This window comes from Felis catus, chromosome D2, assembly GCF_018350175.1.
Source record: "Felis catus isolate Fca126 chromosome D2, F.catus_Fca126_mat1.0, whole genome shotgun sequence".
Classification (NCBI taxonomy): Eukaryota; Metazoa; Chordata; class Mammalia; order Carnivora; family Felidae; genus Felis; species Felis catus.
This window is the reverse complement of record NC_058378.1, coordinates 60983242-61011179: the sequence shown is the minus strand read 5'-3', so window position 1 is coordinate 61011179 and position 27938 is coordinate 60983242. Positions and strand designations below refer to the sequence as shown.

The 27938-nt window shown below is 45.1% G+C and overlaps 1 protein-coding gene and 1 non-coding gene across 6 annotated transcripts in view; one reads left to right on the top strand and one right to left on the bottom strand.

Annotated features, from left to right (window-relative positions):
• The window catches only part of WBP1L (WW domain binding protein 1 like), a 60837-nt gene that overhangs the window by 23120 nt on the left and 9779 nt on the right, over positions 1-27938 (bottom strand). Inside the window, exon 1 of one of the 5 annotated variants that reach the window (XM_045040620.1) lies at positions 24212-24610. The exons of 1 other annotated variant lie outside the window; for it this stretch is intronic. In XM_045040620.1, the coding sequence (XP_044896555.1) occupies positions 24212-24241 (30 nt within the window). In that variant the 5' untranslated portion in view covers positions 24242-24610. Of the gene's footprint in view, positions 1-14726; positions 15219-16189; positions 17475-21329; positions 22996-24211; positions 24611-27938 lie in introns of those variants that run through there. 3 more of the 5 variants (XM_019813766.3, XM_045040619.1, XM_006938145.5) reach the window with 3 other exon arrangements.
• Positions 20740-20820, top strand: LOC111557185. Its single transcript, XR_002737041.1, has one exon. It is a non-coding gene; the product is annotated as a small nucleolar RNA SNORD20 (small nucleolar RNA).

Below are 27938 nucleotides of genomic sequence, written 5' to 3'. Positions count from 1 at the left end.
GTTGGCAAGGATGCAGAGAAAGAGGAACCTTTTTGCACGGCTGGTGGGAATGCAAACTGGTGCAGCCACTCTGGAAAACAGTATGGAGGTTCCTCAAAAAATTAAAAATAGAACTACCCTACGACCCAGCAATTACACTACTAAGTATTTATCCAAAGGATATAGGTGTGCTATTTCAAAGGGGCACATACACCCCAATGCTTATAGCAACACTATTGACAATAGTCAAAGTATGGAAAGTGCCCAAATGTCCATCGACTGATGAATGGATAAAGAAGATGTGATATATATACACAATGGAGTATTACTCAGCAATCAAAAAGAATGAAATCTTGCCATTTGTAACAATGTGGATAGAACCAGAATATATGATGCTAAGTGAAATAAATCAGTCAGAGAAAAACAAATATCATGATTTCACTCATATGTGGAATTTAAGACACAAAACAGATGAACATAAGGGAATGGAAGCAAAAAAATATATAAAAACAGAGAGGAAGACAAACCATAAGAGACTCTTAAATACAGAGAACAAACTGAGGGTTGCTGGAGGGGTTTTGGGTGGGGGGTTGGGCTAAATGGGCAAAAGGCAATAAGAGAGGACACTTGCTGGGATGAGCACTGGGTGTTATATGTAAGTGATAAATGTATCAATAAATTCTATTCCTGAAATCACTATTATACTATATGTTATCTAACTTGGATTTAAAGTTAAAAACAAAATTTAAAAAAAAGATAATGGAATTTTCAGACAATAATACACTCATACCTGGGCACACTGTTTGAAACTATAGAGCAACAAAGACAAAAAAATCCTAAATACGTTCAAGCAGAGAAGAATGAAAATTAACAAGTGAAATTACAATTTAAAAGAGTAATAATCTCCAGGAGAATATAAAACAGAATAGGACAAAAGGGTTTTTTATGTTGCTGATGTTTTTTCAAAGTTTTATTTATTTATTTTGAGAGAGACAGAGAAAGCATGAGTGGGAGGGGGCACAGAGAGAGGAAGAGAGAGAGAGAGAGAGAGAGAGAGAGAGAGAGAGAGAGAGTGTGTGTCCCAAGCAGGCTCCTCTCTGTTAGCACAGAGACTGACATGGGGCTCGATCTCATGAAACCACGAGATCATGACCTGAGCTGAAATCAAGAGTTGGATGCTTAACCAACTGAGCCACCCAGGCGCCCCTAGGACAAAAGGTTTTTGATGGGGCAGTCAGGTAACATAGGAGTTGAATGAGCTTTGAGTGATGAGAAGGAGTCCAGAGTAAGGAGACCTGTGGGAACAGTGTTCCAGGCAAAGGCAATGTCAAGTACAGGCAAAGACACCAATGGAGGAATGAGTTTGGTGCACTCAAGGAAAAGGAAGAAGGCTAGTGTGGCTGAGTACAGTGAATCTCAGGCAGAATAGAGTGAAAAGAATAGCTGAGAATGCAGGAAGAGGCCATGCCTCATATGACATGCACAACAGTTAAAATAACAGCCAAAATACCATAGCTGGTAAATTCATTGTTGGCTATAATGTTGCGGGATATTTGAACAATATCAAAATATTTTTCAACTCTTTTCAGTTTATTTATTTTGAGAGAGAGCATGCACACGCACAAGCAGGGGAGAAGCAGAGAGAAGGAGGGACAGAATCCCAAGCAGGCTCAGAGCCATCAACGCAGAGCCCGATGCAGGGCTCGAACTGACAAACTGTGAGATCATGACCTGAGCAGAGACCAAGACTCAGATGCTTAACCAACTGCACCACACAGGCACCCCTATTTTTGCAACAGTTTTTTTTTTTTTAATTTTAAACATTTATTTATTTTCGAGAGGCAGAGAGAAAGGGAAACACAGAATCAGCAACAGGCTCCAGGTTCTGAGCTGTAAGGACAGAGACTGACTCGGACCTGAACCCAAAAACCGTGAGATCGTGACCTGAGCTGAAGTCAGGCATTCCACCAACTGTGCCAGCCAGGCGCCCCTATTTTTGCAACTCTTACAATTACTTTTCAACTGGGGGCCCCCTTCCCCCTTTTTTGGTCTCCCTGCCTTGTGGCTGCTACTACATAGTTAGTAACAAAATCAACTTTCCTTCCAGTCCTGAACCAGAAATAGCTTTCCAGAGAACAGACCAAATTCTAGCACTATACATCTACTAGACTGAAGTTCTACCTGATTTTGGTAATGCTCTGTAACCTAAGGACAACAAAGTCTTCATAAATAAGACAGATTTGAAATGGCTAAATGAGAAAAGACAGCAAACAACTTTAACACAGAATCAGTTATTTTTATTCTACCTTAGATAGAACTTTCAAATTCTGAAAATGCAGCACTTTTAGGCCCAGGTCCTTAAAAAAAGATTTGTAGGTGATCGTAAAAAGCACTCTATCCACAAAGTTTTGTGGATTTACACCTTTATTTTTACAGTAAGAAAGTTACTATCAGTTTTTCTCTAATACCAATGGTTTTAAGGCTGCTTGAAAAGCTGAGGGAAATAGAATCGTCCAAGAGCACACATTTTGAATTGGATGTAAGAAGGCTGTAGAAGAGTTGGGGATGAAGGAAAAGAAGCTCAGGCAGAGGAATGATCCAGTAGGAGTCCTGACCCACTGTCTCCCACATATTAGTCTAACCTCCTTTTGATGGCGGGGATTGTCACGGACTACTTTTTAATGTTTTGGGGTTTTTTTGAGAGAAAGAGAGAGAGAGAGAATGACACATGGAGGGGCAGAGAGAGAGGGAGACACAGAATCTGAAGAAGGCCCCAGGCTCTGAGCTGTCACCACAGAGCCTGACGTGGGGCTCGAACTCATGAACCGTGAGAACATGACTGAGCTGAAGTTGGACACTTAACCGACTGAGCTACCCAGGCTCCCTTGTCACGTACTACTTTTGTATCCTTCACAATATAAACTATACATGACAATTACTCTTTTGAGTTTTACTACCTAAAAGAACTCAGTCTCAACCTTTCTGATAAAAGGGTAAGCCATTGCCAAGAACCAAGGCTCTGCTTTGTATGCACTAAGGTATTAGGAATGAATTTTTAGGCTATTTGGTTGAGTGCAGTAATTTTCCAAAAGGACAAATAGCCCGGGCAGGTTCCCCTAAACAAGCCAATAAATCTAATCTGGTAAGACTCAGCCTCATTCCTCACATTTGATAGTATGCTTGACCCCTAAGGCCTCTAGCCTTCAGTTCCCTAGGCTTGAGAGCACCCAGTCTCCCCACCCTCTAGCTACAAAGTACCATAAAGGGTAAAGCCAAAGACCGGAGCTCGTAACACTTAAGAAAAGCCTAGAACCAATGTGGGCAGCTGCTGCTTCAAGATGCGGCTGAAGTGTATACTGCTGAAGGGCAGTGCTGGGGAACCCTTGCTGTCGCAGGGACAAGGATCCATTTACTTTAACCTGTGAGGGCCTCCTGGAACAATTCTGTCTGGGGACCACCAAGAATCTGAGGAAAGACAACACAGTGAATCAGAACAAATCATGGCATCTCACAAATAATGAATTTGTCTCAAAGTAGCAATGAAGACACTTAGATAAAAACACGCAACAAAACAGAGACGTATTTCCTAAAGTGCGGTCTGCAGGCCCAAAAATTGCCTGGGGTATTTCAGAACATAGATTAAGAACTTCTAAGGGCTCACCTCATATATATTCAAGTTTGAGAACCATTGCTCTAGATTTATAAAAAAGTACAATATATGTGGTTCTTGCCCTCTAAAAGTGGAATGGTCTAATATTCTTTTCCTACAATCCCAAACACATCCCAAAAGTTACCCCCAAGGGTAGCCAAGACATAGAAATGTATATGAATCAACATATAGAATCAAGACATATAAAATTATTCATATGCTTTTTGCCTCACTCCATATATATATATATATATATATATATATATATATATATATATAGAATAGATCATAAATTTTTTTACAAGAGTAACAGGTACACTCGTATCCACACCAGTCCTGCTGCATTGCAAAGTGGATCCTCATTAAATAGCCCCCAAACAGAGCAGCCAACAAAGAAATTAAAATCCGTTTCCTGTGTTGCTATTAGGAACCTGAATAACAAACTCAGAAAAAGCCACTTGACCCTGGTAGGAAAATCCCAGAGCACAGATCGGAAGTTGCAACATATTCCATGGCTTTATTAAAGGCTACTTGCCGATGTCCTAGCACATGGAAGCCCATGGGGGTCTGCTGGCTGCAGCAGCTCAGGACATTGGGTTACTGTGCAATTCTTTCACCCCTGGACACTTAGAAGGAAAGGCAGTCTTGCCTTGAGGTATCCCCAGCAATCCCTCATCACTGGCCTCTTCTATCACGGAACAAATGCGCTGAGAAGTGTGGCATCTTCAGCAAGGGCTGATGCAGAGCTAAGGGGCGAGGGGCAGGTAGCACTCAACGGAGCAGGTGGCACTCAGGCAGGAGGACAATGCAGCCACCTATCATGTATGTGTCCACAGCTGATCCCATGAGGGCAGATTCTTTCCTTCCCATACTGTGTAGCTGCCTCCTGCTTGAAAGCAAGGATTGCCAGTGGTGGCCCTCAGACCACAATGGGCCCACTAAAGAGTTCTAGGCCCACATGGTAACTTTGTTTTTCAACTTTTTAAAAAATGGAATTAACAGACTTTTTTTTTTTTTTTTTTTACCAGCAAAAACAGGGTTACTCAAGAATAGGAGAGAACTGCAATCTGAGACAAGCAAGCTATGGCAGGAACCATAGGCAAGTCCCTAATTGTCAACATTTTCAAATGAAAAGGAGTCATACAGAAATCAGATTTCCAGCTTCTCTTGCAAATTCCGGGCCCACAATCCCTTAGTAGCATATTAGGTTGGCTCACAGATGTACATGGGCTCTGGCTCCACCTCAGCCTCCCCCACAATCCCTGCTGTCCACGAAGCCCATCTGCCTAACTCAAGCTGTCACTGCCTGGCCCGTGTGGGCATCTGATTAGCTTCTCCTGCTCTCAAGTTCAGTAATAGACGTTCATCTCCTCACCTTGAGGTTAAGGCATGCCGCAGAGACTCAAACATAAACAGCAGACATACTAATCTTCCACACTGAGGCTCAAGCAACACCTTACGCACAACATGTCTAGGGACCTAGGCAAAGGGGAGGGCCCCTCTTCACTGTACGAGGGAAGTGTCTCTGGACAATCAGGAAAACTTCCTGACACTCAACAGGTTGGACACTCAACCAAATTCTTCCCAGTGACTGTGTTGTTTATCAAGTATTCAGCTGGGCATTGTCACCTATGCTACGTTTTACATATAGGAACCGAGAAAAGTCACAGAGCTAGAACAAGTTTTCTGGATCTAAAGCCCAAATTTTAGTGGAAAGAATTTTAATGCTTAGGGGTTATCCCAAACTTTCATGCTAGATGCTGACAGGCACAAAAACGACAGATAAGATACGGACTTTGCCTTTGAGGAACTTTGTAATAACCAAACTGCTAGGTTTAAAAAAAAAAAAAAAAAAGTTGAGGGGCACCTGGGTGGCTCAGTCAGTTAAGCCTCTGACTTCGGCTCAGGTTATGATCTCGCAGTTTGTGAGTTCAAGCCCTGCATCAGGCTCTGTGCTGACAGCTTGGAGCTTGGAGCCTGATTCAGATTCTGTGTCTCCCTCTCTCTCTGCCCCACCCCCGCTCGTGCACTGTCTCTCTCAAAAATAATCATTAAAAAAAATTTTTTTTGATTAAAAGTTGATATTTCAGTTCTTGTTGCTGAAAATCTTACTGAAATATTCAGGTTTATTGTGTACCTTAATTAAGTACAACCTAATCAGCAGGATTCATTCTTCTTTTAATGATTTATAAGGTGGCAAAGCCTCCAGGTCCTAATTTGGAGCAAGGATGATATATACACAAGACACACATATAAAATTAATATATACGAAATACACATTTATATAGGACTTTCAAGGTTTTCAACCTTCTTTAACAGCCAGCCTCTCATTTGAAACTAACATCCAGCACCCTGCAAGAGGTCAGAAGTGCTACTACCCTATCTCAGAGATAAGGAACTGCCACTTAGCCTAATAAGACTACAGATGACAGAATCGGGGCTGTGGAAACCCTGGTCTTCTTACTTTTGGGTCAGTGTTCTTTCTATGACTAACTTCCAGCTCATCAAAGTCTTTGCTAAATCTTGAAAATGGCTCTTTTTTTTTTTTTATTTTTTAATGTTTATTTATTTTTGAAAGAGAGAGCGAGAGAGAGAGAGAGAGAGAGTGAGGGGTAGGAGTAGTGAGAGAGGGAGACACAGAATCCAAAGCAGGCTCCAGGCTCTGAGCTGTCAGCACAGAGCCTGACGCGGGGCTCAAACTAGCGAGCTGCGAGGTAATGACCTGAGCCGAAGTTGGACGCTTTTAACTGACTGAGCCACCCAGGCACCCCAAAAATGGCTCTTGATCAAATAAAATACTCACTTCTTTGCCCAGAAAGAGGTATCGTTTTCAAAGGTATCTGAAATATTGAAAGTACGAGTTGACTTATCACTGGTGTGCTTTAAAAGAGACTCATCACAGTTTCATTTGACAGAGAAGCACATGTGGTGTCTCAGAGGTATTCCTTACTTTAAGCAAAATTCTAAATTTAATCCCATTTTTTTTCTCAGCAGTTCCATCCCAAAAGTGGCTTTTGTTTGGGAGCAAAAGAACTAATAACGCAACTGTCTTGTCTGCTGTCTGTCTCGAGACCAGTTCCAGAGATTTACTGGCAATAAAAAACATTTGACATTGTTCAAGGAAACTATTGACTTCTACCTGGGACAAAGTGTCACATTAAAAACGGTCTCTCTGGAAGCAGATACAAGATTTAAAAAAACAAAACAAAACAATCTTTAGGATCCAGAGGCTATGTCTCCAAAGGGCTCTGAATAACTTTAAAGAACTTGCTGAACTCTAAGACCTTACACTTAAAGATTAAAGGAGACGCCAGATGACTTAGAAAAGGGGGAATTTACTGCATTATCAGAGATAGATTACAATAAGCCTAAGCCACAGCAACAGGCACCTGGTTTGACATATGGCCTGTTATTGAAATAACGGTAGCCTAATTATTCTTTAAACCGTATAAAGTTATTATTTGGGCACTACTGAGATCCCATCCTTCTGAAAGTGATTACCCAGATGATTCAGAGTAAGAGATAAAATGCCAGTGCCAGAAGGGCTTAATCTTAGCTACTCACCATAAAAAATTAACTCTATTTCTGTCCTTCACAAGACATAGCACCTGCTGATTAGGGGCAACCAAGATGTCAAGATTCTTAATCTCTGGGCAGGTGGTTAACACAGATTGCTTGCAATGCAGTGAGAAGTACACATATTTTCCCTGTATTAAAACATTTCGGTCCATTTTCTCTAAGGCCTGTGACTTCTGTGACTGCTCCCTAAGCAAACTGGATGCACTACGCATCAGTAATGTCTAGCCCAGAGTTTCTCTGCCTTGGCAATACTGGCACGTGGAACCAGATAATTCTTTGTGCAGAGACCATCCCACGCATTGTAGGATGTTTAACAGCAACCCTGGCCTCTATTCACTAGAAGCTGGTAGCAACACCCTACCTCCCAGTTGTGACAACTAACAACACCCAGACACTGCCAAATGTCCCCTAGGTAGAGGTGGAAAATTGCCCCTAGTTTAGAACCACTGTTCCAGCCAAACTGCACCATACCATTTAGGGCAGAATCGTGTTCTATCCGGTCTTCTTGCCTGATTGCCTCATGGGCTCCCCAACCACCCTGTAAATTCCCCAGGAGCAAGAGTGATGTCAATCTCACAAGTGCACCTGCCTTAGCAAAGGATCAGACATGCAAAAATCTTCAGAAAGTGCTGATCCTGCTAAGAGTCAAGGAACCCCAGGGGCTAGTCCTCCCCCGTGCTCCCTGTGCCTCTTGGCTACAACGGTACAAGCAGTGGCATGAAGGGATTCTCCAGGGGTAAGGCCAAGGCTGTGGTGATGTGCTTTTGCATGACTGCTGAGAGACCTACCCATTGGCTCTCTGGCTATGACAGGTTTGCAGTAACCCAGCACAATCTGAGCTTGGCCCATAAATCCAGAACCTCACCTGGAGACAGGGAAATGATAACACTTTCTATTTTTGTTGGCAGCCTGCCCTGGCCTATCCTGGGCCTCCCCACCACACGCCAGAGCCACACCCGGAGGAGTGGGAGTTCACAGGTATTCATGCCACTGCCTGGTACACAACCAGGAATTTCCAAACCCTTGATGAAAGCCACATGATCAGATGGGCAGTATCTGAAACCAAGAACGAAACCACGTGTCACGGTTCAGTGGAAGAACTTGAGAATATGTATGGTAAGCAAGAGAACCAAACAATAAAAATTTTCTGGCCTCCTTGATCCAAGGGAACCAATGCCTTATGTACAACATAGTCTCAGCAAACCCGAAGCCACTTTTAGGAAAAGAAGTCACCACGTTATACTCCAGCCATTCTCAAAGCATGTCTCTTTCTCCTGAAATGCATACAGCTTTCCCCTACCCCTTCCTCTCTCAGTTAAAAGAGCAAGATAGGTCAAGCAAGTAGCCTCCTAGGACTGAATCACCATTTCCAGCAACCAGCATCCGATGCCCCTTACGAGGTCCAGGATTCAAGTCCAGTTGAGCCCCTGCCCAGAGAAGCGATGGCTACAAAGGAACACAGAAATGGCTAAAGCAAGTCAACGTGAAGAGCTGTTTCAAATCACTGCTGCTATAAATTAGCAACAAACAGAGTCAGGAAGGGCCAGGGAGGGAGAGTTAAGAAACTTGGTACCTGGCTGCTAGGGAACTGGGGCAGAAAAAGGAATTTTCTAGCAGTTTTTTTAAGTAGCCCCAAATTATTGTTCTCCTGGACTAACATTTACCTCTTCAAGGAAAAGGGGCGGGAGGGGGTGGATCCAACTCGTGGGATATCACTGGAGGAAGTGAATGTTTTCTTTGGCTCCACCCCGGATAAAAGTTTCAAAATCAGCAGATCCATTCTTCTTTTCCACTAAGTTACTGTCCAGTCCACTGGTTTCTCTTTGCTTTGATAACAGGAGTATGATGAAAAACAAGCCACACTGCTCTCCAAATGCAGCTTCTTGCAACAGAGATGGTTGGGGGTTTAAAAATCCATCTGAAAGGGCCGAGAGGAGAATCACCCTTTCTTACCTTTAGCGACAGTGGGGGAACTGAAGTGCTCTATGGAGCTGTCACAAGATTTGTACACATCAGTGCCAATAAGGATTTTGGCTTCAGCCTCTGGTAGTACAAACAACAAGCGTCACCTTGGTGTCTCCTGCATTATATACAGACAGTTCCTTTCCAAGCAGGGTCTTGCTTAATTTGCCCTGAACCTGGTAGAGAGAGGCTAAAGCACACACGAGAGGCTGACGGTGACCAGGACTCAATACTTAGTCTTTTGCAGAGCACAGGGCACACAGCAAGAAGGTCTGGCAGATTCTGGTACAGGTACCACACAGAGCAGTACGCAAGAGGGAGACAACACTGTTCTCTCAGACCTGGCCGCCGGTGCCACCATGGCCACACATTAGCTAGCTGTGTGATACTAAATAGATAAAAACCTCAAGTTTCAGTTGCCTCGCAACAGAAAGGAGCCTCCCACCTCATGGTGGCTGTCATGATGAAACAACAAAGGCGTGACGTAATGTTGGTTACTATTCAGCAGTTTGGGGGTTAAACTGGAAGTTGGCAAATTCCCTCCTCCCTCTCCCGAGTCATGGCTCCCAGCCTGCAGCTTTAGGCTGGTGTATACCGTGGGGTTTTCAGTGTTGTCCTTATGAGACCCTAAGATCTCGTATTATGCCCAGGGAGTAACTGGGCTTCGACATTTTGGTTGCCCTGTTACATTCAGCATCAGACCAATCGAGGGCCTCTGGTACCAGCTCCCAGTTTCCAGAATACAAACAGCCCCTTGGTCCAGGAGCCTCTTGTCCGTGACATGTTCCAACACCGGCAAGAGCACTCCAGTCTGGTTGCAGACTACTCATTTCCCGTATCAGCGATCATCTCATTTCGGTGAGGACAATTTGGAGGACAGTGGGCCCCTCCCACAGAGAAAGCAACACTCTGTGGGGCAAGATACAAATCATCATCTTGAGGGGCTCCTGGGTGGCTCAGTTGGTGAGGCAGTTAAGCATCCAATTCTTGATCTCAGCTCAGGTCATGATCTCACGGATCCTGAGATGGAGCCCCGCGTCTGGCTCTGCGCTGACAGCACAGAGCCTGCTTGGGATTCTCTCTGTCCCTCTTCCCCCACAGCCCAGCTTGCGCATGCGCCCTCTCTCTCAAAATAAATAAACTTTAAAAACTAAACCAAACAAAAAACCCAAATTATCGTCTTGATAGATCTAGCCTGGACTCCATCGGCCAGCAGTTGCCATCAACTGGTCCTCCCACACACCTACAGTACAACCACTGGGACTACTTACTGGACTGTAGACAGGACCACCAACAGAAAGCCACCCCCCCACACACCTGTGAACTTGTGGCACGCTGTCCTTAATGGCGCTCACCACCACCCGCCAAGTGTTCCAATTACCTGCGCCTCGACTTCTCCTACCTGACCGTAGGCCCGTTGAGGGCAGGCAGGGATAGAGTGCATGTCTCTTTGAATCTACAACATGCTTTGAATGGAATACATGCACCGTCCTTTTCAGATAGAGCATGTCGGTCCTAAGAATCCTCCCACGTTATGAAATCAATACCTTCTGAATCAAACATGAACTAGAATTCATTCAAATTAGCAGACTAAGAATGTTCTGTTACAATCTTATTCTCTGAAATTCAGTAATCCATCTGTTAGGTTTACATGATGGATTCTCTCTTAACCAGAAAACTCATTTTCTGATCTCACTGGTTAATAAAGGGATAACATGCTCAATTGTGTGGTGTATCTACCCTCTGATTCGTCGTACCAAATCCAGAAAGTTCAACAGGTAACTCTTTTCTGAACTTGAGCTCCTCTAAGCACAAAAAGACTGTTCTTTAGTCGATGCTAGCTTCCAATGAATTGTCCTAACTGTCCCTTGCATGGAAGAACTAATACAGCCTACAGCTTATCTGCCCCTTACAGACACTGAATTCATGCCACTCTCATTATTAGACTGAAGGGCCCGAATGCTTTCCTCCTTCTCTGAGTCACAAAGGATGCCAATAGTTGGTGAGCCAAAGTCCTTGTCTTGCCTCAGGCATACTTAATACTAAGACTCATAGACAACAGTTTCCCTTCTCATCTGCAGGAGAAAACAAAAATGACACTCCTAACCTGATCTGTCTGGAATGCTCTTTCCCCAGATCACATGTCTGGTAGACTCCTACTCACCCTTCAAGACTCAGATCAGGTATCACCTTCTCAGGAAAGCCTTTCATGCACACCCCTCTCCTCCAGCCATTTGAATGAGATGCTTTCCCACCCTCTGCTGTCCTAGGTCCTGGGCATTCCTGTTATAGTCTCAGCACATTATCATGGGGTTATTTCCATGCTACTAAACCTACGGCGGGGGGGGGGGGGGGGGGGGGGGGGGGGGGGCGGGGCGGAGGCGGGCGGCGAGGTGGTTCTCAAATTGCCAGAAACTAGCAGAGTCAAAACCACCTGGGGAACTTCATAGAAATGCATATTCCTGGCTGGCCCCAGACCTACAAAATCTACATTGTAATAAGCCCCACTCCCAGGTGATTTCTATGCATTTTGAGAACCACTGCATTAGAGTGTGAGCTCCTAGGAAGTAAGGGTTGTGCTTTATTTATCTTTGCACCCTTTGTGTCAGGTCCGCATTCATTAAGTGTGCAAATCTATCTGCAGTGGCATTATTCAGTAGATGTTGCGTGCAGGAGAGTATTCCATAGAGAAAGATGCCAATAGGCACAAGCAGTGTCTTATCTAGTACCTGGGCCTCCCAGAAACAACCTTTAGAAAATATGCCTCAACTAAAACAATACAATAATCCTACTCTACTCACACAGGCATTGGGCAAAGCAGTCTAGGTAGTGAGAAAAACTCCAGACTTTGGAATCAGAAGACCGGGGTTTAAAAAGAAGAAACAAAACTTAAATTACCATATCCCTAGCTAGCTGAGCAACTCTAGGCAAATGGCTTACCTTCTGTAAGCCCTAGTATGCACTTCTGAAAAAACAGAAGAACACTACCACATAAGACAGGGTTGTTATGTGGATTGAGAAAAAAAAAAAGTATGAAAGTACATACATACTATATATGATGAAGACCAGTAGCATATGTATTCTTCTGTTCATTTTAAAAAGATTTTTTTATATTTATTTTATTTGGGGGGGGGGGGGGGAAGGGCAGAGACAGAGGGAGACACAGAATTTGAAGCAGGTTCCAGGCTGTCAGCACAGAGTTTGACATGGGGCTTGAACCCACAAACCGTGAAATTGTGACCTGAGCCGAAGTCGGATGCTTAACCGAATGAGTTACCAAGGTACCCCCTGTGTCATTTCTCAAAAACAGAATTATCACCAAGTAATATTTAGAAAGCTAGCTTTTCCACAGCTCCAGTAAAGAATGTAGTTACACTGACAGACACAGAAATGCTAGAAATATACAAAATTATGTAATCAAAAACAGTCAAAGTTTTTACAGGCAAGGTTTGAGTCACAGAAGGGCAGAAAAGGTCTTTAAGAGGTCTTCTAGTTCAGCCTTCCGCCAGGGATCTGTTCAGAAACAAGAGCTGAAGATTCACCTGCTGCTGATCCTCTGGGATGCTCCCCAGGACCACCAAGCCAGCCCCTCACTTGACCTATCACTGTACCCTCTCACTCAGCTGAGTGGAGGTGGTGGGACAGGGGCCCTCCTCTCTTGTCTCCTCAATATCCATCCAAGATTAACCGCACACGGGTATAGGAAGTGACGGCCTCCCACCCCTCAGTCCGCTCATGCTGGGAGGCCTGTCCACTACACCCTTCACCTCTGGTCCTCCGGCTTCTAGTTTCCTGTACTCCTGCACTCTCGCTCTCACTCTCACATTTCTCAGGATGAGTAACATAAAAATAATGGTTACGTTTTTACTGCATGCCTACTCACTGCCAGCCCAGGTGCTCATGTTTTTAATATATTATTTTGTGAAACCCTCTCAATAACTCTTCCAGCAGGTTTTACGACTGCAATTTCCAAGATGAGGTTCAAAGCTATTAAGTGGCCTTCTCAAGACCCTGGGGGAGCCAGGATATAGACACAGGCCTTTCTGGCTCCCCAGTCCTGCTCCTTCTACCCTATCATGAGGGGTGGAAACACCCCTCTTCCCCTGACATCTGACATGCGTGCATGGGATGCTTCATCCATCCTATTTCCAATGCTGCTCAAAATCCCTACCAGGGCCCATAGGTTAAAAGGACAGCCTTTCTGGGGCACCTGGGTGGCTCAGTCGGTTAAGCGTCTAACTTCGGCTCAGGTCATGATCTCGCGGTCTGTGGGTTCGAGCCCCGCGTCAGGCTCTGTGCTGACAGCTCAAAGCCTGGAGCCTGTTTCAGATTCTATGTCTCCCTCTTCCTCTGACCCTCCCCTGTTCATGCTCTCTCTCTCTGTCTCAAAAATAAATAAATGTTAAAAAAAAAATTAAAAAAAAAAAAAAAGGACAGCCTTTCTTGGGGGGCAGAGGGGGGTGCTCAAATGCCCCCTCTCCATCAGCTGCACCAAAGGGACACTGAACAGACCACTGATGGTATATACGGAGTGAGCTTTTCGGAGACACTTAAAGAATTTTGGGCAACCCAAGGGAGATTTGCTCACCCAGCACTTTTCTAACAGTGAGACTAATGAGGCAGTCCCTAGCAGCGACTCTCTAAGGCTTCTGGTTTGATCTCATCTGTGGCTTTTCCTCACCCAGGAACAGGCAGTAGAGGGTGTGTGTCTGTCCCCACCCCCTCTTACAGCCGCCAATGGTTACAGTTACACATTCCGATACAGACAAGCCTCTCAGACCAAAGGGGGATGGGGTGGCCAACTCTCAGAAGCCCTGGAACAAATAGTTGGCAACAGCTGTGTTCTCAGCAGACAGCAGTTGGTCGCTTGCTACTGTTTTCTCATTCCACACTAGGTTATGGGCTATAATTTAGCGCCCCTCCTTCAAGAGCAGTTCACAAAGCAATCAAGACTCTGCCACAGGGGTCTGTTGACTTGAAAAAGTCTGTCAAGAGGGCCAAAATGTGGCCAATCCCATCCCCAGCCCTCAGAGATATCCAGGATGTCCCTCAGCCACACAGCCCTGACCACATGCCTATAAGGAGAAAGCCTCTGGGAGCCCTTCCCTTCAGAAGATTCCCCTCCCCTCACTCAGAATCCCTTTAGAACGACAAAACTGTGAAGAAATCTCTGCTAACTAGCCAAATCAAAATGGAGAAGGAATAAAAGCAGTTTGGATCAAGAATCTACTCTGCCTCTCCGCCTCCCCAGCCTCTCCCCTCAGCTGTTTCCTCTAGAAGGCTTTGGAAACGGCTTTCCGGTATCTAACGGAAAATCAGAATGGCTGGCCCCAGAGAGACCTCAGGGATGCAGGGGGTTAAGAATACGGTGGCTCTGGAAGTAAGGAGCAACTAGCACACAAGCCGGGAGGACTAGAAATTTCTGCATGGGAGCTGGCCTGCTCTAGCTGCGAGACATTTTCTCAAAGGTTCCCTCCGCCCAAACAGCAGTACAACAAACCAGCTCCCACCCTTCTTCCCTGCCCAAACCCGATCCACGGATAACCAGTTCAGTTACCTGTCTAAGACCCAAAAGGAAAGGCATCCTGCAAGAGCATCGTCCACACTAACGTTTGGAACAAAGGGCTTTTAAAAGTTAAGGTCTTGGACTGAGCATTTCCCCTGGTGGGCCTGCGTGCTCCGCGGTCCCAGTGAACCGGCCTTCCTTAGCAAAGAAGAGAAAGTAAACAGAGTCCTGGGACCAGGCAGGCGCTCTCCCTCCTGCTGTCCTCGCTACTCCCCCTGCCTGGCTCCGACCCACCCCCACCTTCTCGTGACATATCTCAGACGCAGCAAAACCCAAGCTGTCTGCCAAGGGGGAAATGACATCAGTTCAGGCACAGCAGAAAAAACTCCAGACAGCTGCTGTGGAATACTGAGAAGGATGTGCTGCAAACCCACGATGGCCAGCCCTGGACCCACCTAGCACTGGAGCCTGAGACCAGAGGAGGACGGGGCTGCTCCCATCAGCTCCCCTCGGCCAGGGTGCATATAAATCCAATCTGAATCCAATAAACTGAATAAGGACTGGACTCTAGAACTCTTGAGCTATTGTTTCTTCTCCTTGGGAAAGAAAATCAAGCCCAGTGATTTTCAGTTTCACAGAAACTTTCCTGCCGCCACGCCCGCCAGAGTCAGTGCTCAATAAATAACAGTGCATTAGGTCTGGCTGTCCCGACTTTCTCTAGAGATTGAGGCAATCGGCAGGGAGGGCTTGGTGAGGCACCTTCCCCCCCACTAAGGTAGGACATGCTACCTCGGACGCTGACCTCTTGAGCCCTCACTTTTACAGGAGAGTTTATATTTCATAAACAAACTGCGCATGTACAGGTGCCAACATCTTTCCTCACTTGTCTTACAAAAGGTACAACAAGTCCCACGGCAGCCTCCAAGTTGCCAGTAAAGCAGATCATCTATATTTAAACCAACTCTTGCTTCTGAAAAGTTCACCACCCTAGGTTTGTCATGCTTTCTTCTCTAAGCTCAGTTTATGGAGAAAATGGCTAACAGCAAGCTTTGCACAAGGAGCAAAGGCCCTGGGGCTGGTGTCCTGATCTGACTTTTCCCAGTCGGTGGTGTAGGCCAGCTCTCATCTGGCCAACCTTCCCTACACAGCAGGTCACAGCCGCTCTCTCTGGCCCTGAATCCTCTAGCAAAGACAACACTAACAAAGAACAAAAGGTTCATGTTTGGATCTGTACTTGCAGAAATGACTCCTTTTGGAGGACTTTATAAATCCAAAGTTACTCTCTAATAACTTCTTAGGCTGCAAATTAATTATATTTCCCATCACTCAAACCATGTGTATCTCACCTTTCTTTTTATTTTCTGCAACAGTTTTCTTCCAGTGCTATTCACCGAACGCCTCCACAGGAGTGGCACTGTGCTGGGCACGACCCAGGTACATCAGAAATGACTCTTTACAAATTAGCATCTCTCACCCCCACCTCGGACAATAAATTAGCAGTACACAACACTTACAGCATGGTGTGTTGCCAAAAGTACTTTTCGATCGTTAGTGAGTCCAGCCGGACACACGATGTGCTTGCTGCAGGTCTCCCACTGATGGTCAAGGTTGCACTGACTTTCCTGACAAGGAAATGAATGAGCCAGGCAAGCTGAGCCATTTCCTGGAGGCTCAGGAAAAAGACTGAATCGCAGCCTCATTGCTACGGACAGGAGAAGAGGAGTGATGTGTGGAGAGAAGCGGCTTCTGCTGCTGCAGGTGTTTCGGGACTAGGAAGCCATTCTTCAGCAAACGTGTATTGTCAAGACACAGCCACAGATGCCACTGTCACATATGCCTGGCTCCTACCCTCACACACAGGCCAAATCAGCAGACAGGAGAACAAGAGACAGGCAGGCCTGGGTATCAAGGCACAGCTTTCAACACCCTCCTTTCATTTCCTCAGTTCCCTGGCAACCACTGACCACCACAAAACGCATGCAGCATTATGACTTTTGTTAGCCAAACTGGAGGAAAGGGCATCCGCAGCCCTTCGTGGGCAATGCTGGTCTGAACTTAAGCTAGTAAGATAGTGTGGCACCTCAATTCTCTGGAAAGAGTATCATGGCGTTAGTGTACTTATTCATCCATTCCATGCCTACTGAACACCCACAAATGTGCCAGGCACTGTTCTAGGCGCTGGGGACACCACCAGGAGCAAAATACTCAAGGGCCCTTGGTCTGATGGGCTATGGAAACATTCCACATTTCTAAATAATATTCAGCAGCAGTGATCTCTGGATAAGTGCAATTGCAGCAAAATTACTAGAAATCCAAAAATAATTTTGTAAAAGTTCAATCTAAATTATCAAAATTGCATCATAGGCTTCCCGATTTTCCCCTAATGAATCATCTTCCTTTTATGGATGTAACCCAAAGCAGTGTTTCTAATCAGGAGCTGTCTACTTTTATCTTCTTGTAAGATTATAAAATCCTGTGTATAAGTCAGTATTAAACTCAATGCATTACACCTAGCACAGTATCACATACTCCAACAAAGTGATTGCTGATCATGACTTCTTTCTCACTAATCTCCTAATCCTTGCCTCCTGCCCTTTGCTGACTAATCCTCATTGAGCACTGAGATTTGGGGGAGGTGAGAAGAAAAAGAGATTGAACTGACAAATGTGGGCATCCCCAGGAAGGCAAGTTCACTTTTTGCCAAGTTACCACAACTCAGTAACAAAGTAGTCAGCCTTTGGATTTCAGAAGCCAGATGGCCATCAGCAATTTCTACTAGTCTGGGAAAAAAGGGGTTCTTTTTTTTTTTTACATTTATTTATTTTTGAGAGAGAGAGAGCGCGCATGCATGCGCGCACAAACGGGGAAGGGGCACAGAAAGGAGACACAGAATCCGAAGCAGGCTCCAGGCTCCGAGCTGTCAGCACAGAGCCGGACGCGGGGCTCGAACTCACAAACCGCGAGATCATGCCCTGAGCTGAAGTTGGACACTCAAACGGACGCTCAAACCACTCAAACAACTGAACCACCCCGGTGCCCCAAAAGGAGTTCTTTTGTTATGTAAGTGACCCAGGGGCTCATACATTATAGACTAAAGGTAAATCAAATCCTTCTACAATTTTAGTCATCTGCCTGACAATGAAGAATCTAATTCAATGCTGAATTCAACAGCTTAAAAAAAAAAAAAAAAAAAAGGAAGTCACACTAACCAGAATTAAGCAGGATTATGTTGTCAAAATGTTGCAGTTTAACAACTGTTAATGGCTCCAAGCAACAATGTCTGAGCCATCCGCCATCCTTCCACTGACCAACATTCTCCTCCTCAATTTAGAAACCCCCCAAAGATAGTAATGCTGAAACCCTTTGGATTCTGATTAATTTATTATTTAAGACATACTACAACAGTGGATATACGCATGGCTAATGGAATTCATCCTTTCACTGCAGTTGATTTAGGAATCTTTTGGCAATGTTTTTCTAGGCAGCCTATACATTTATAATCTTTAAATTCTGGGATGGAGGTGGGGAGAGTTATTTTTTCAGTACTGACAATGAGCCAGACTCTGTACTAAGAGCTCCATTTAACCCACATCTCACTTAACAACCACAATAAACTTATGATGTAGGTATTACCCCTGTTCAGTTGCAGAAGCCGAGACATATGGACACCTTGCCCCAGGTCACACAGCTGGCCATGGGAGAGTAAGGATTTGAATTAAGTCTCTAGCTCCAAAGGCTCTTTCCTTGACAATAATAAAGGAGTCATGATACTAGACCAAAAGTTACCAGTGGGGCAAACACCAGAACTGAGGGTCAGCTGAACACTGAGCAGACATGCAGATCCTGGTCAGTGCCCCAGAACCTTGTTTTATTTTATTTTTAAATTTTTAATGTTTATTTGTTTTTTTGAGAGACAGAGAGAGAGTGAGAGAGAGAGAGAAGGCGAGGGTGAGAGAGGGAGGGGCAGAGAAAGAGGGAGACACAGAATCCGAAGCAGGCTCCAGGCACTCAGCTGTCAGGAAGGGGCTTGAACTCACAAACTGCCAGATCATGGCCTGAGGCAAAGTCGGGACACCAAAGTTGAGCCACCCAAGCGCCGCCCCCTCCCACCCCCAGAACCTTGTTTTAGAAAACTGACACACCAGTTCAGGCAGTGGTATTCTGGAACACGGACAATGCCCTTAGGACCCAGTCACCCATTCTGGCCCTCTTTGGAGCCAGAGTTCTAGGAGGTGAATGACTGGGAAAGTCCTAAAGTTCTCATCCATTCCCAGGACACAAATGGGCTCCACGCAAGGAGCAAGCTGGAACAGAAGACCTTTCATGCCTTGGATCTCAGGTAGCCTGGGGAACTGTTCCCACACCGTGTCATGGCCGGATGAGGCTGAAGGAGACTAGGGCTGAGAGTGCGGGGTTTCTAATTTCACAATCAAGGAATGTGAAGAAAGGGTTTTGTCAGAACAGGACAGCAACTGCCAGGTTTCTAGGATAGGAGATAATCTCCAGACCTAAGGCCGTTTTTACTTCCAGGAGCTTTGGAGCAGAGGCTGCTAGGTAGACACAGAACATCTAAGATGAGAGATCATTCTTATCTTTCTCAGGTTGGGCACAGGCACGTTTAAATGCCTTCCAGTTTGGACTCAAAAACAACAACAACAACAACAAAAACCCAACAACAACAAAAAACAAAACAAAGCACAAAACCAACAAAACCCCCAGGAGCAGATACAAGCTCCACGCCTAAACCAATGGGAGTGCCACAAGAAAAGTCCAACCAAGGCATGTCGTGGACGTGAGGCTGGGCATCAGTAAAAGGATCCTGAAGTAATTACTTTGGGGAATGCCATGGGAAGCATTCCAAACCCAAAACAAAGATTTGCAGAACTTTGCCAAACAGAAATGCTAAGGACTGCTTAGCTGCCAGAAACCAAGAACATTAGCTTATCTGTGTCCTGGGGCTGGACAAAGGCAGACGTGTAGCAGGCCTGCTGAGACAAGAAAACACACCTTTCCTGGTTTCTGACTAGGACAAGGAGTTCTACAAGTCACAGGGCTTGTAGGGGTGCCTTGTAGGGTGTCTATGGATGTAGGGGTGGCTGGCTGGTTCAGTCGGAAGAGCATGCGACTCTTGATCTCAGGGTCTTGAGTTTGAGCCCCACACTGGCCATAAACACTACTTTAAAAAAATTTAAAAAACAAAACAAAACAAAACAAACCTATGGCTGCTTTCCCACTATTGAGCCTTGCCAGGAAGACGGCTGGGCAAACAGCTCTTAACTATAGTATGCAATCACTTGCTAAACATCAAATGATACATTTCAGAGAGGGAGTACTCTAATGTATGTTGCTATCTCATTCCTTACAGGTGAAAACCGGGAACTTCAGTGAAGTTAGGTAACTCATTCAAGGACACACAGCTCGTAGGCAGTGGAGCTAGCAATTCAACCAGGACTGTGTTACTCAAAAATGGCTTGAACATGCATGGTGACGGCATTTGGATATTGTAGTCATCACTTGCACCTCATTTGTGACCCAGAAAGTCACAGTCACATCCAGCCACCCTGGCTGTCGCAGCGGGATGAGGAGGATGCACTCTTGGCTGAACTCGTCTGGCCCTGGAGGGGCTCTCCGCCCCTCCCCAGCTCACGCTCTTTTCCTCTCAAACATAAACATGAGAAAATAAGAGAGAGACAGAGATTCGGGTACTAAAATAACATGTACGGTAGGGGTAGGAAGAGGAGCATGGTAAGCAGAGCCAAGTATAGCCCAAAACGTGGAAACAAGGACACGTGGGGCATCTGAGAAAGGCACAAGATGGGGCAGAGAGTGGCTGGAGGGAGAAGGTAGAGGCCCCACACACGCTGTGTCTTCGCAGAGTACCTCTGACCAGCACATTTGTTCTTTCTGATGACTACGGTAGCGCCATGAATAGCAAGGACAGGAATTTCTAGTTTACATAGTATCTTAGGCTCTCTTTTTGCTTGTTTACATCTTGGAGTTGCTCTTGTTCCCTCTGGGGGTGGAGGAGGTGGAGGGGATATACCTATTTCAAAGGTCTATTAAATAGAGAGAGAGAAATAAAAGAAGCAGAAGGGGATGATGGAATCTCAAGAAAATTCCTCTAGGTAGTTAAGTTCTGACCCAGCTATCTTGTCTGAGAAAAAAAAAGAAAGAGAGAAAGTAGCAGAAGCTGAAACCAGTTTAACAACAGCGTCCTAAGGTTTCTGGCTTTCCTCCCCCCCAACAAGCAAATCCTACTGTGTTGACAATCAATCACTCCACAAATATTTATTGCCTTCCTAAATGGACATTTACTGCCTTCTCCGGAGAGCGCAGGGGTCTCTGAAACTCACCGCTGTCACTGAGTTAATGGGCTGCCACTGGATCTGCAACTCCAGCTTTATCAAGTACAACAGCAGCCTTGTTTGTTTTTGTACCGAAATGCCAGATTCGTTTTTCCTGCCCTGAAAACAGTTCAACCCAAACTAAACCAGCAAGGAACCAAGAATTACACGCAAAGCAGCACGCTCTGGCTCGCTGCTGTCTCCCCACCCCCCCCACCCCCCCAACACGTTTCATGTCTCTTCCCAAACCGCTCTCTAAACTGAAGATTGGAATAAGAACAAAAGGAGGGACAAGGGTCACATCCAGTACCTGATCACACGCAGATGTAACTCCATTAGGAAAATTAGTCTTCAAGGTCTCCACTAAATCTGATTTCATCTTTCCCTTTTGTTGCAACTTTGAGCAAGACAGAGATGGGATCCACTTCAGGCAGGAACACGGCTGCAATGGTGGCAGGTCCACAGAAAGGGCTAACAGCAAAGTCCTTTTATTAAAGGCACCTCAACTCTGAGTCCCGGAAGTAGCTCATCGGGCCCTCTAGATGCAAGGTCGTAAGAGTGATAATTCACACTGTCCAAACAGAGACCATCTTGGTTGTGGAAAATCCGCCCACTCTTTTATGTGCTCATAAGCTCAGCAGAATGATTTATTCTCAGGCCTAACTCCTCCTCTAAAGTAGAAGCAACTTAAAGGCAAGAGGTCTTTCACTTCTGTGTCCCTCAGAATACCAAGCGATGCCTTGCACTAAGTAGGCCCTCAAAAAAGACTGCTACATGACAAATAGACATATGACTAAAGAGAAGATTGTAACAATGAAGCTAATACAGCTGAATCCCCAGACAGTAGCGCGGGTGACATTTTCCTGGTCACGGAAACCCAATAAACAGCTAAGAGATCGGGAGAGCATGTGGATGTGACTGCAAACTCATGAGGTTGGACACAGGGATTGGGAAACCCTTTGTCTCATTATCTGTACATCTATAATTTCTCTGCTGAGGAATTCAAAGCATTTAAGCCATCTCAAAAGCAAAATTCCCTTACTCAAGATAGAACTGGGGCGCGATCTAACCCCATTAGTTTTTCGATTAGGGGGACTGGGCTGAAGCGGCTTCTGGTTCTGTCACTGGTTCTGCCACCGGTTCACCGGATAATTCCATTAAGCAACACCTAAAAGATGCCCTTTTTTTGCATAAAGGATTGTGAAACTTAAGGTCTAGCTGGAAACACAGCTCCTGGCAACATGTCTTCCTTCATTTCCTGGATCTTACGTAAATTACATATCACCTCCTCTCTCCTTAGGCTATTTGATAACCAATCTACTCCAGGTCTAAGAGTTCATGGTCAAAAGCACCAGAAGAAAACATTGAGACAATTTATCCCTCCCATAAGTTGCAGGGGGGTGGAAAAGCTTCTGGAACATACATATCCACGCCCCAAGTAAAATGATGACTAAGGGTGGTGAAACTGGAGAGGGTATCACAGCAGATAAATCCTCTGGTCCTTTCGTCATATAATGCCTGACCACAGGCCACACCTGAACCCGGTGCTCCCAGGCCACAGAGAGTAAGGCAACATGGATGACAACAGTAAGTGACTCTACTTCAAAACCACCTTGACCCAAGCGTCCAAACCATGGAGCACTAGCGGAAGTAGGCAGAGATATGCTACAATATAGGCCTAAAGCTTAGGAAGAGAAAAGCTACAAGTGCCTTTAAGAAAGCATCCCCCATCATGGCAAGAAGGAAAGTCAGTGCAAGCCACAGGCCCTTCCTGAAAAAAATTAGCAGGCACCCGTATCTATGTACTTATATCCATTGTTCCAAAGTCTTTCACTTTATTCAAGATGCACATTCCGGACAAGGTGTTCTCAATACTGAAGAAAAGGTGGCGCTAAGTGCTGAAAGACACAATAAATCATCATCCTTGTAGAATTCAAGGTTTATAAACTACTTTCACATCCATTTTAGTTGTTCCTTACATCAGTTGTTAATAGGGCTAGACAGGGGCGCCTGGGTGGCTCAGTCGGTTAAGCGGCCGACTTCGGCACAGGTCATGATCTCACAGTCCGTGAGTTCGAGCCCCGCGTCGGGCTCTGTGCTGACAGCTCAGAGCCTGGATCCTGCTTCAGATTCTGTGTCTCCCTCTCTCTCTGACCCTCCCTCATTCATGCTCTGTCTCTCTCTGTCTCAAAAATAAACATTAAAAAAAAATTTTTTTTAGAAATTGGGCTAGACAGTTTTTACTATCCCCACTTGCCAGACAATACAGGGAATGTCTGAAAATGTGCACTGACCTAAGACCAGCCTTCAAGTTTCCTTCCTTCCTTCTTTCTTTCTTTTTCTTCTTTTTTTCTTTTCAACATTTACTTGTTTTTGAGAGACAGAGAGACAGAGTGCAATCAGGGGAGGGGCAGAGAGAGAGGGAGACATAGAATCGAAAGCAGGCTCCAGGCAATGAGATGTCAGCACAGAGCCCAAGATGGGACTCAAACCCACGAACTGTGAGATCATGACCTGAACTGAAGTCCGGTACTTAACCGGCTGAGCCACCCAGGCGCCCCTCTCTTTTTTTTTAAAAGCAAGCTCCACACCCAGTGCGGAGCCCAATGTGGACTTGAACTCACAACCCTGAGATCACGACCTGAGCGGAGATTGAGTCAGACACTTAACTGACTGAGCCACCCAGGCGCCCCCGGACTTAGGGTTTCTGACTGAAGGGACAGAGGTCCTCCCATGGAACCTCAGTGAGTAACACTACCCAAGGGGAGATTTTCCTTTAAACTAGACTCTGTTGGGGCTCTGGCATTCTCCTGTGCTACCACCTATTCTCCTGACCCTGGATCAATTGCTTAACTTCTCTGAGATGGCTGCTTACCTTGATCAGCACTGTCCAGAGACGGTTCCAAGGCAGCCATTTCTGCGATAAGGGGCCCATGTGGTCAAAGAAGCCTGCCATCTCTCTTGGAGACTCACGATGCATGGGCTTTACAGTTAAGCCTGTGAGGAGTCTCACAGTTAAGAAGACTGTTCAACCTGAAATCTCCTACATTTCAAACAGCACAGCCTTTCTTTCTTACTGAGCATCTGTTCATAGCATCATTATCGCTATGGTATCTGTCAGCCTCCAAATCCTATGTTCCATTTCTCCCTCAGCAGCTTTGCTCATCTGCTATGAACCCCCCAGTACTGTACCTTGAGGGCAGGCATAGTCAGCCAGGCCATGCGGGGACATGCGGCTTAGGCCCCCGGAGAGGTGAAAGAGGAGAAAATGAGCTGACAGGTCTCCTCATTTCCCCAAGTTTCTCTGAACATTTGTGCAATCTCAGATAAGAGTAGGATTTTCCCCCAATTCTCCCTACACTAGAAATTGAGGGCAAAAGTCCTAAGTTAATCTTTCACTTTATACACTGGGGAGAGGTTAGAAACGGATATCCACCGTGACAAGATGACAAAGAAGTTTTGAAGGGGGGGGCAAAAGGGTTTGCCATGACCGTAACTCCACCACAAGACCTGGTCAAGTGAAAGCTGTAGCTGGAAGAACACCTATGACACCCACAGGACTGAAGGGTGTTCTTGGGGAACAACTTTTTTTTTAATTTTTTTTTTTAACATTTATTTATTTTTGAGACAGAGACAGAGCATGAATGGGGGAGGGGCAGAGAGAGAGGGAGGCACAGAATCGGAAGCAGGCTCCAGGCTCTGAGCCATCAGCCCAGAGCCTGATGCGGGGCTCAAACTCACGGACTGCGAGATCGTGACCTGAGCCGAAGTCGGACGCCCAACCGACTGAGCCACCCAGGCGCCCCAAGGGAACAACTTTTTTTAAAGCAGTGGAATGCTTTGTGAGGACTGGTTACTTACGAAAACTGAAGAACTGTCATATATTAGCTGAATTTTCTAAGTGGCATTTTTACCTCCAGATCTAATTTAAATTCTCACGTGCAAGAGTCCATCCTATAACACTAAGCAATTATTGTCAATTTTTTAGGGTGTAAAATGGTATGGTGGTTATGTTGAGCAACAAAATTCTTTTATCTTTTAGAGAATCAAATGGAACTCTTCATGGCCAAAATGATATGAAGTCGGCAGTCTTCTTCAAAATAACTTCACTGGGCATGAATGGAAGTGAAAATAGATATAGACAAAACAAGACAGGCCACGACAAGAAATGGCTGAAGTTGGGTGATGGGAACACGGGGGTTCATTACACCATTCTCTTTATTTTCGTACATGCTCAAAACTTTCCATAAAAAAGGTATCTAATGGATTCTATTCTAAACAGTGTCTGCTCTTGACCCAAAGTAATATTAAGCTTTACAGAGCAATTGAAAGAACTAAGGAATACCAAAAGGTCAAGTGATGAAAGAAAAAAAAATAGATAAACTGGACTTCCCCCAAATGAAAAACAATTGTGCTTCAAAGGGCACCATCAAGAAAGTGAAAAACAAAACAAAACAAAAACTACTGAATGGGAAAAATATTTGCTAATCATTTATCTGATAAGGGACTCATATAGATTCTTAACTGTGAGACTCCTCAGAGGCTTAACTGTAAAAGCACACTCATTGTGACTCTCCAAGAGAGAAGCCAGACTTCTTTGGCCACATGGGCCCCTTATCACACAAATGGCTGCCTCAAAGCCTTCTCTGGGCAATGCTGATAGGAGGAAGCCGCCAACTCAGAGAAGTTAAGCAACTGGTCCAGGGTCATGAGAATAGGTGATAGCATGGTAGAATGCCAGAGCCCCAGGAAAGTCTAATTTAAAGGAAAATCCCCTCAACAGTCACTCACTGGGATTCCATAAGAAGACTTGTTTCCCTTTAGTCTGAAAAGGGACTCTAAAATGGGCAAAGAATGAAACAGACATTGCTCCAAAGAAAATGCACAAATGGTCAATAAGAACATGAAAAGATGTTCCACATCACTAGTCATTAGGGAAATGCAAATCAAAACCAAAATGAGATACTGCTTCACACCCATTAGGATGGTTATGATGAGAAAAGGCAGACAATAACAAGCGTTGGAGACAATGTAGAAAAATTGGAGCCCTCATAATTGTTAGTGGGGAATGTAACATGGTACAGCCACTTTGGAAAACAGTCTGGCAGTTCTTGAAAAAAACTGACACAGAGTTCTCACATGACCAGCAATTCTACTCCTAGGTATATCCTAAGAAAAGTGAAAACATATGTCAACACAAAAATTTGTGGACCAATGTTCATAGCATTATTCATAAAAGCCCAAAAGTGGAAAAAGCCCAAATGTCTATGAGTTGACCAATGGATGAATAAAATGTGTTGTACCCATACAATAGAATATTAATGGTAAGGAAGAAAGCACTAACCCTTGCTACAACATGGATGAACCCTGAAAACATTATGCTAAGTGAAAGAAGCCATTCACAAAACACTACCTGGTGTTAAGATTCTATTTGCAAGAAATGTCCAAAGTGGGACAATCCAAGGGGTAGAAAGTAGATTAGTGGGTAGTAGACTGGGGCTCGGGGGGTCTTTGGATGGGAACTAACTGATATAGGGTTTCTTTTTTTTTTTTTTTTAATTTTTTTTTTCAACGTTTATTTATTTTGGGGACAGAGAGAGACAGAGCATGAACGGGGGAGGGGCAGAGAGAGAGGGAGACACAGAATCGGAAACAGGCTCCAGGCTCTGAGCCATCAGCCCAGAGCCTGACGCGGGGCTCGAACTCACGGACCGTGAGATCGTGACCTGACTGAAGTCGGACGCTTAACTGACTGTGCCACCCAGGCGCCCCATAGGGTTTCTTTTGGGGGTGATGAAAATGTTCTGTTGGGTTGTTTTTGGTTTTTGTTTTGTTTTGTTTTGTTTTGTTTTGTTTGGGGGGGGGAGAGTGCGCACATGCACACGAGCAGAGAAGGGGCAGAAGGAGAAAGAGAGATTCCTAAGCAGTCTCTATGCTCAGCATGGGCCCAACACAGGGCTCAATTCCATGACTCTGGAATCATGACCTGAGCCAAAATCAAGAGTCTGACACTCACCCGACTGAGCCACGCAGGCTCCCCGAAAACGTTTGGAAACACATAGTGGTGACAGCGGCCCAATGTTGTGAACATGCTAAAAAACACTGCATTATACACTCTAAGAGGGTGAACTGTACGGTATGTGAATTGTAGCTCAATAAAGCTGTTATTATTTTTTCTTAAAGCCTCAGAAACCATCCTCACCTCAGAACAGGAAGTACAGTACACCTCAGGACAGGACGCTGTGTGCAGAGAGCATACAGACCTGCATGTGGTCTAGCACTGCGGTCAGAGCGGGTGTCCAACTGCAACTCCCACACCCAAGGCAAGGCACACTTCTTTGCTGGTGGTGACCCCACGCTTCCTCATTCAGGAGGGCACAGTGATGTACAAAACAGGATAATAGTGTATATTCCAACTTACCTGCTCTAAGAATAAACAACTTCATACTTATCATTAGAAAACAATTGGTGGGGGCGCCTGGGTGGCTCAGTCGGTTAAGCGTCCGACTTCGGCTCAGGTCACGATCTCACAGTTCGTGAGTTCGAGCCCTGCGTCGGGCTCTGTGCTGACAGCTCAGAGCCTGGAGCCTGTTTCAGATTCTGTGTCTCCCTCTCTCTGACCCTCCCCCGTTCATCCTCTGTCTCTCTCTGTCTCAAAAATAAATAAACGTTAAAAAAAAAAAAATTAAAAAAAAAAAAAAAAGAAAACAATTGGTGGAAAAACACCTCTCACCAGACTGCCAAGGCTGGTGATATGGAAGTCACATGCCTTTTGGACTAGGGGCTTACTAAAATATACTCTTAAATTCCTCCACTGGAAACAGATCTTGGGTCAGTCAGGGGATAAGAAGCCTTAACGCCTCCCAAAGCTTTAAAAATAAAAATAAAAATAATAATAATAATAAAGTATTAAATAATT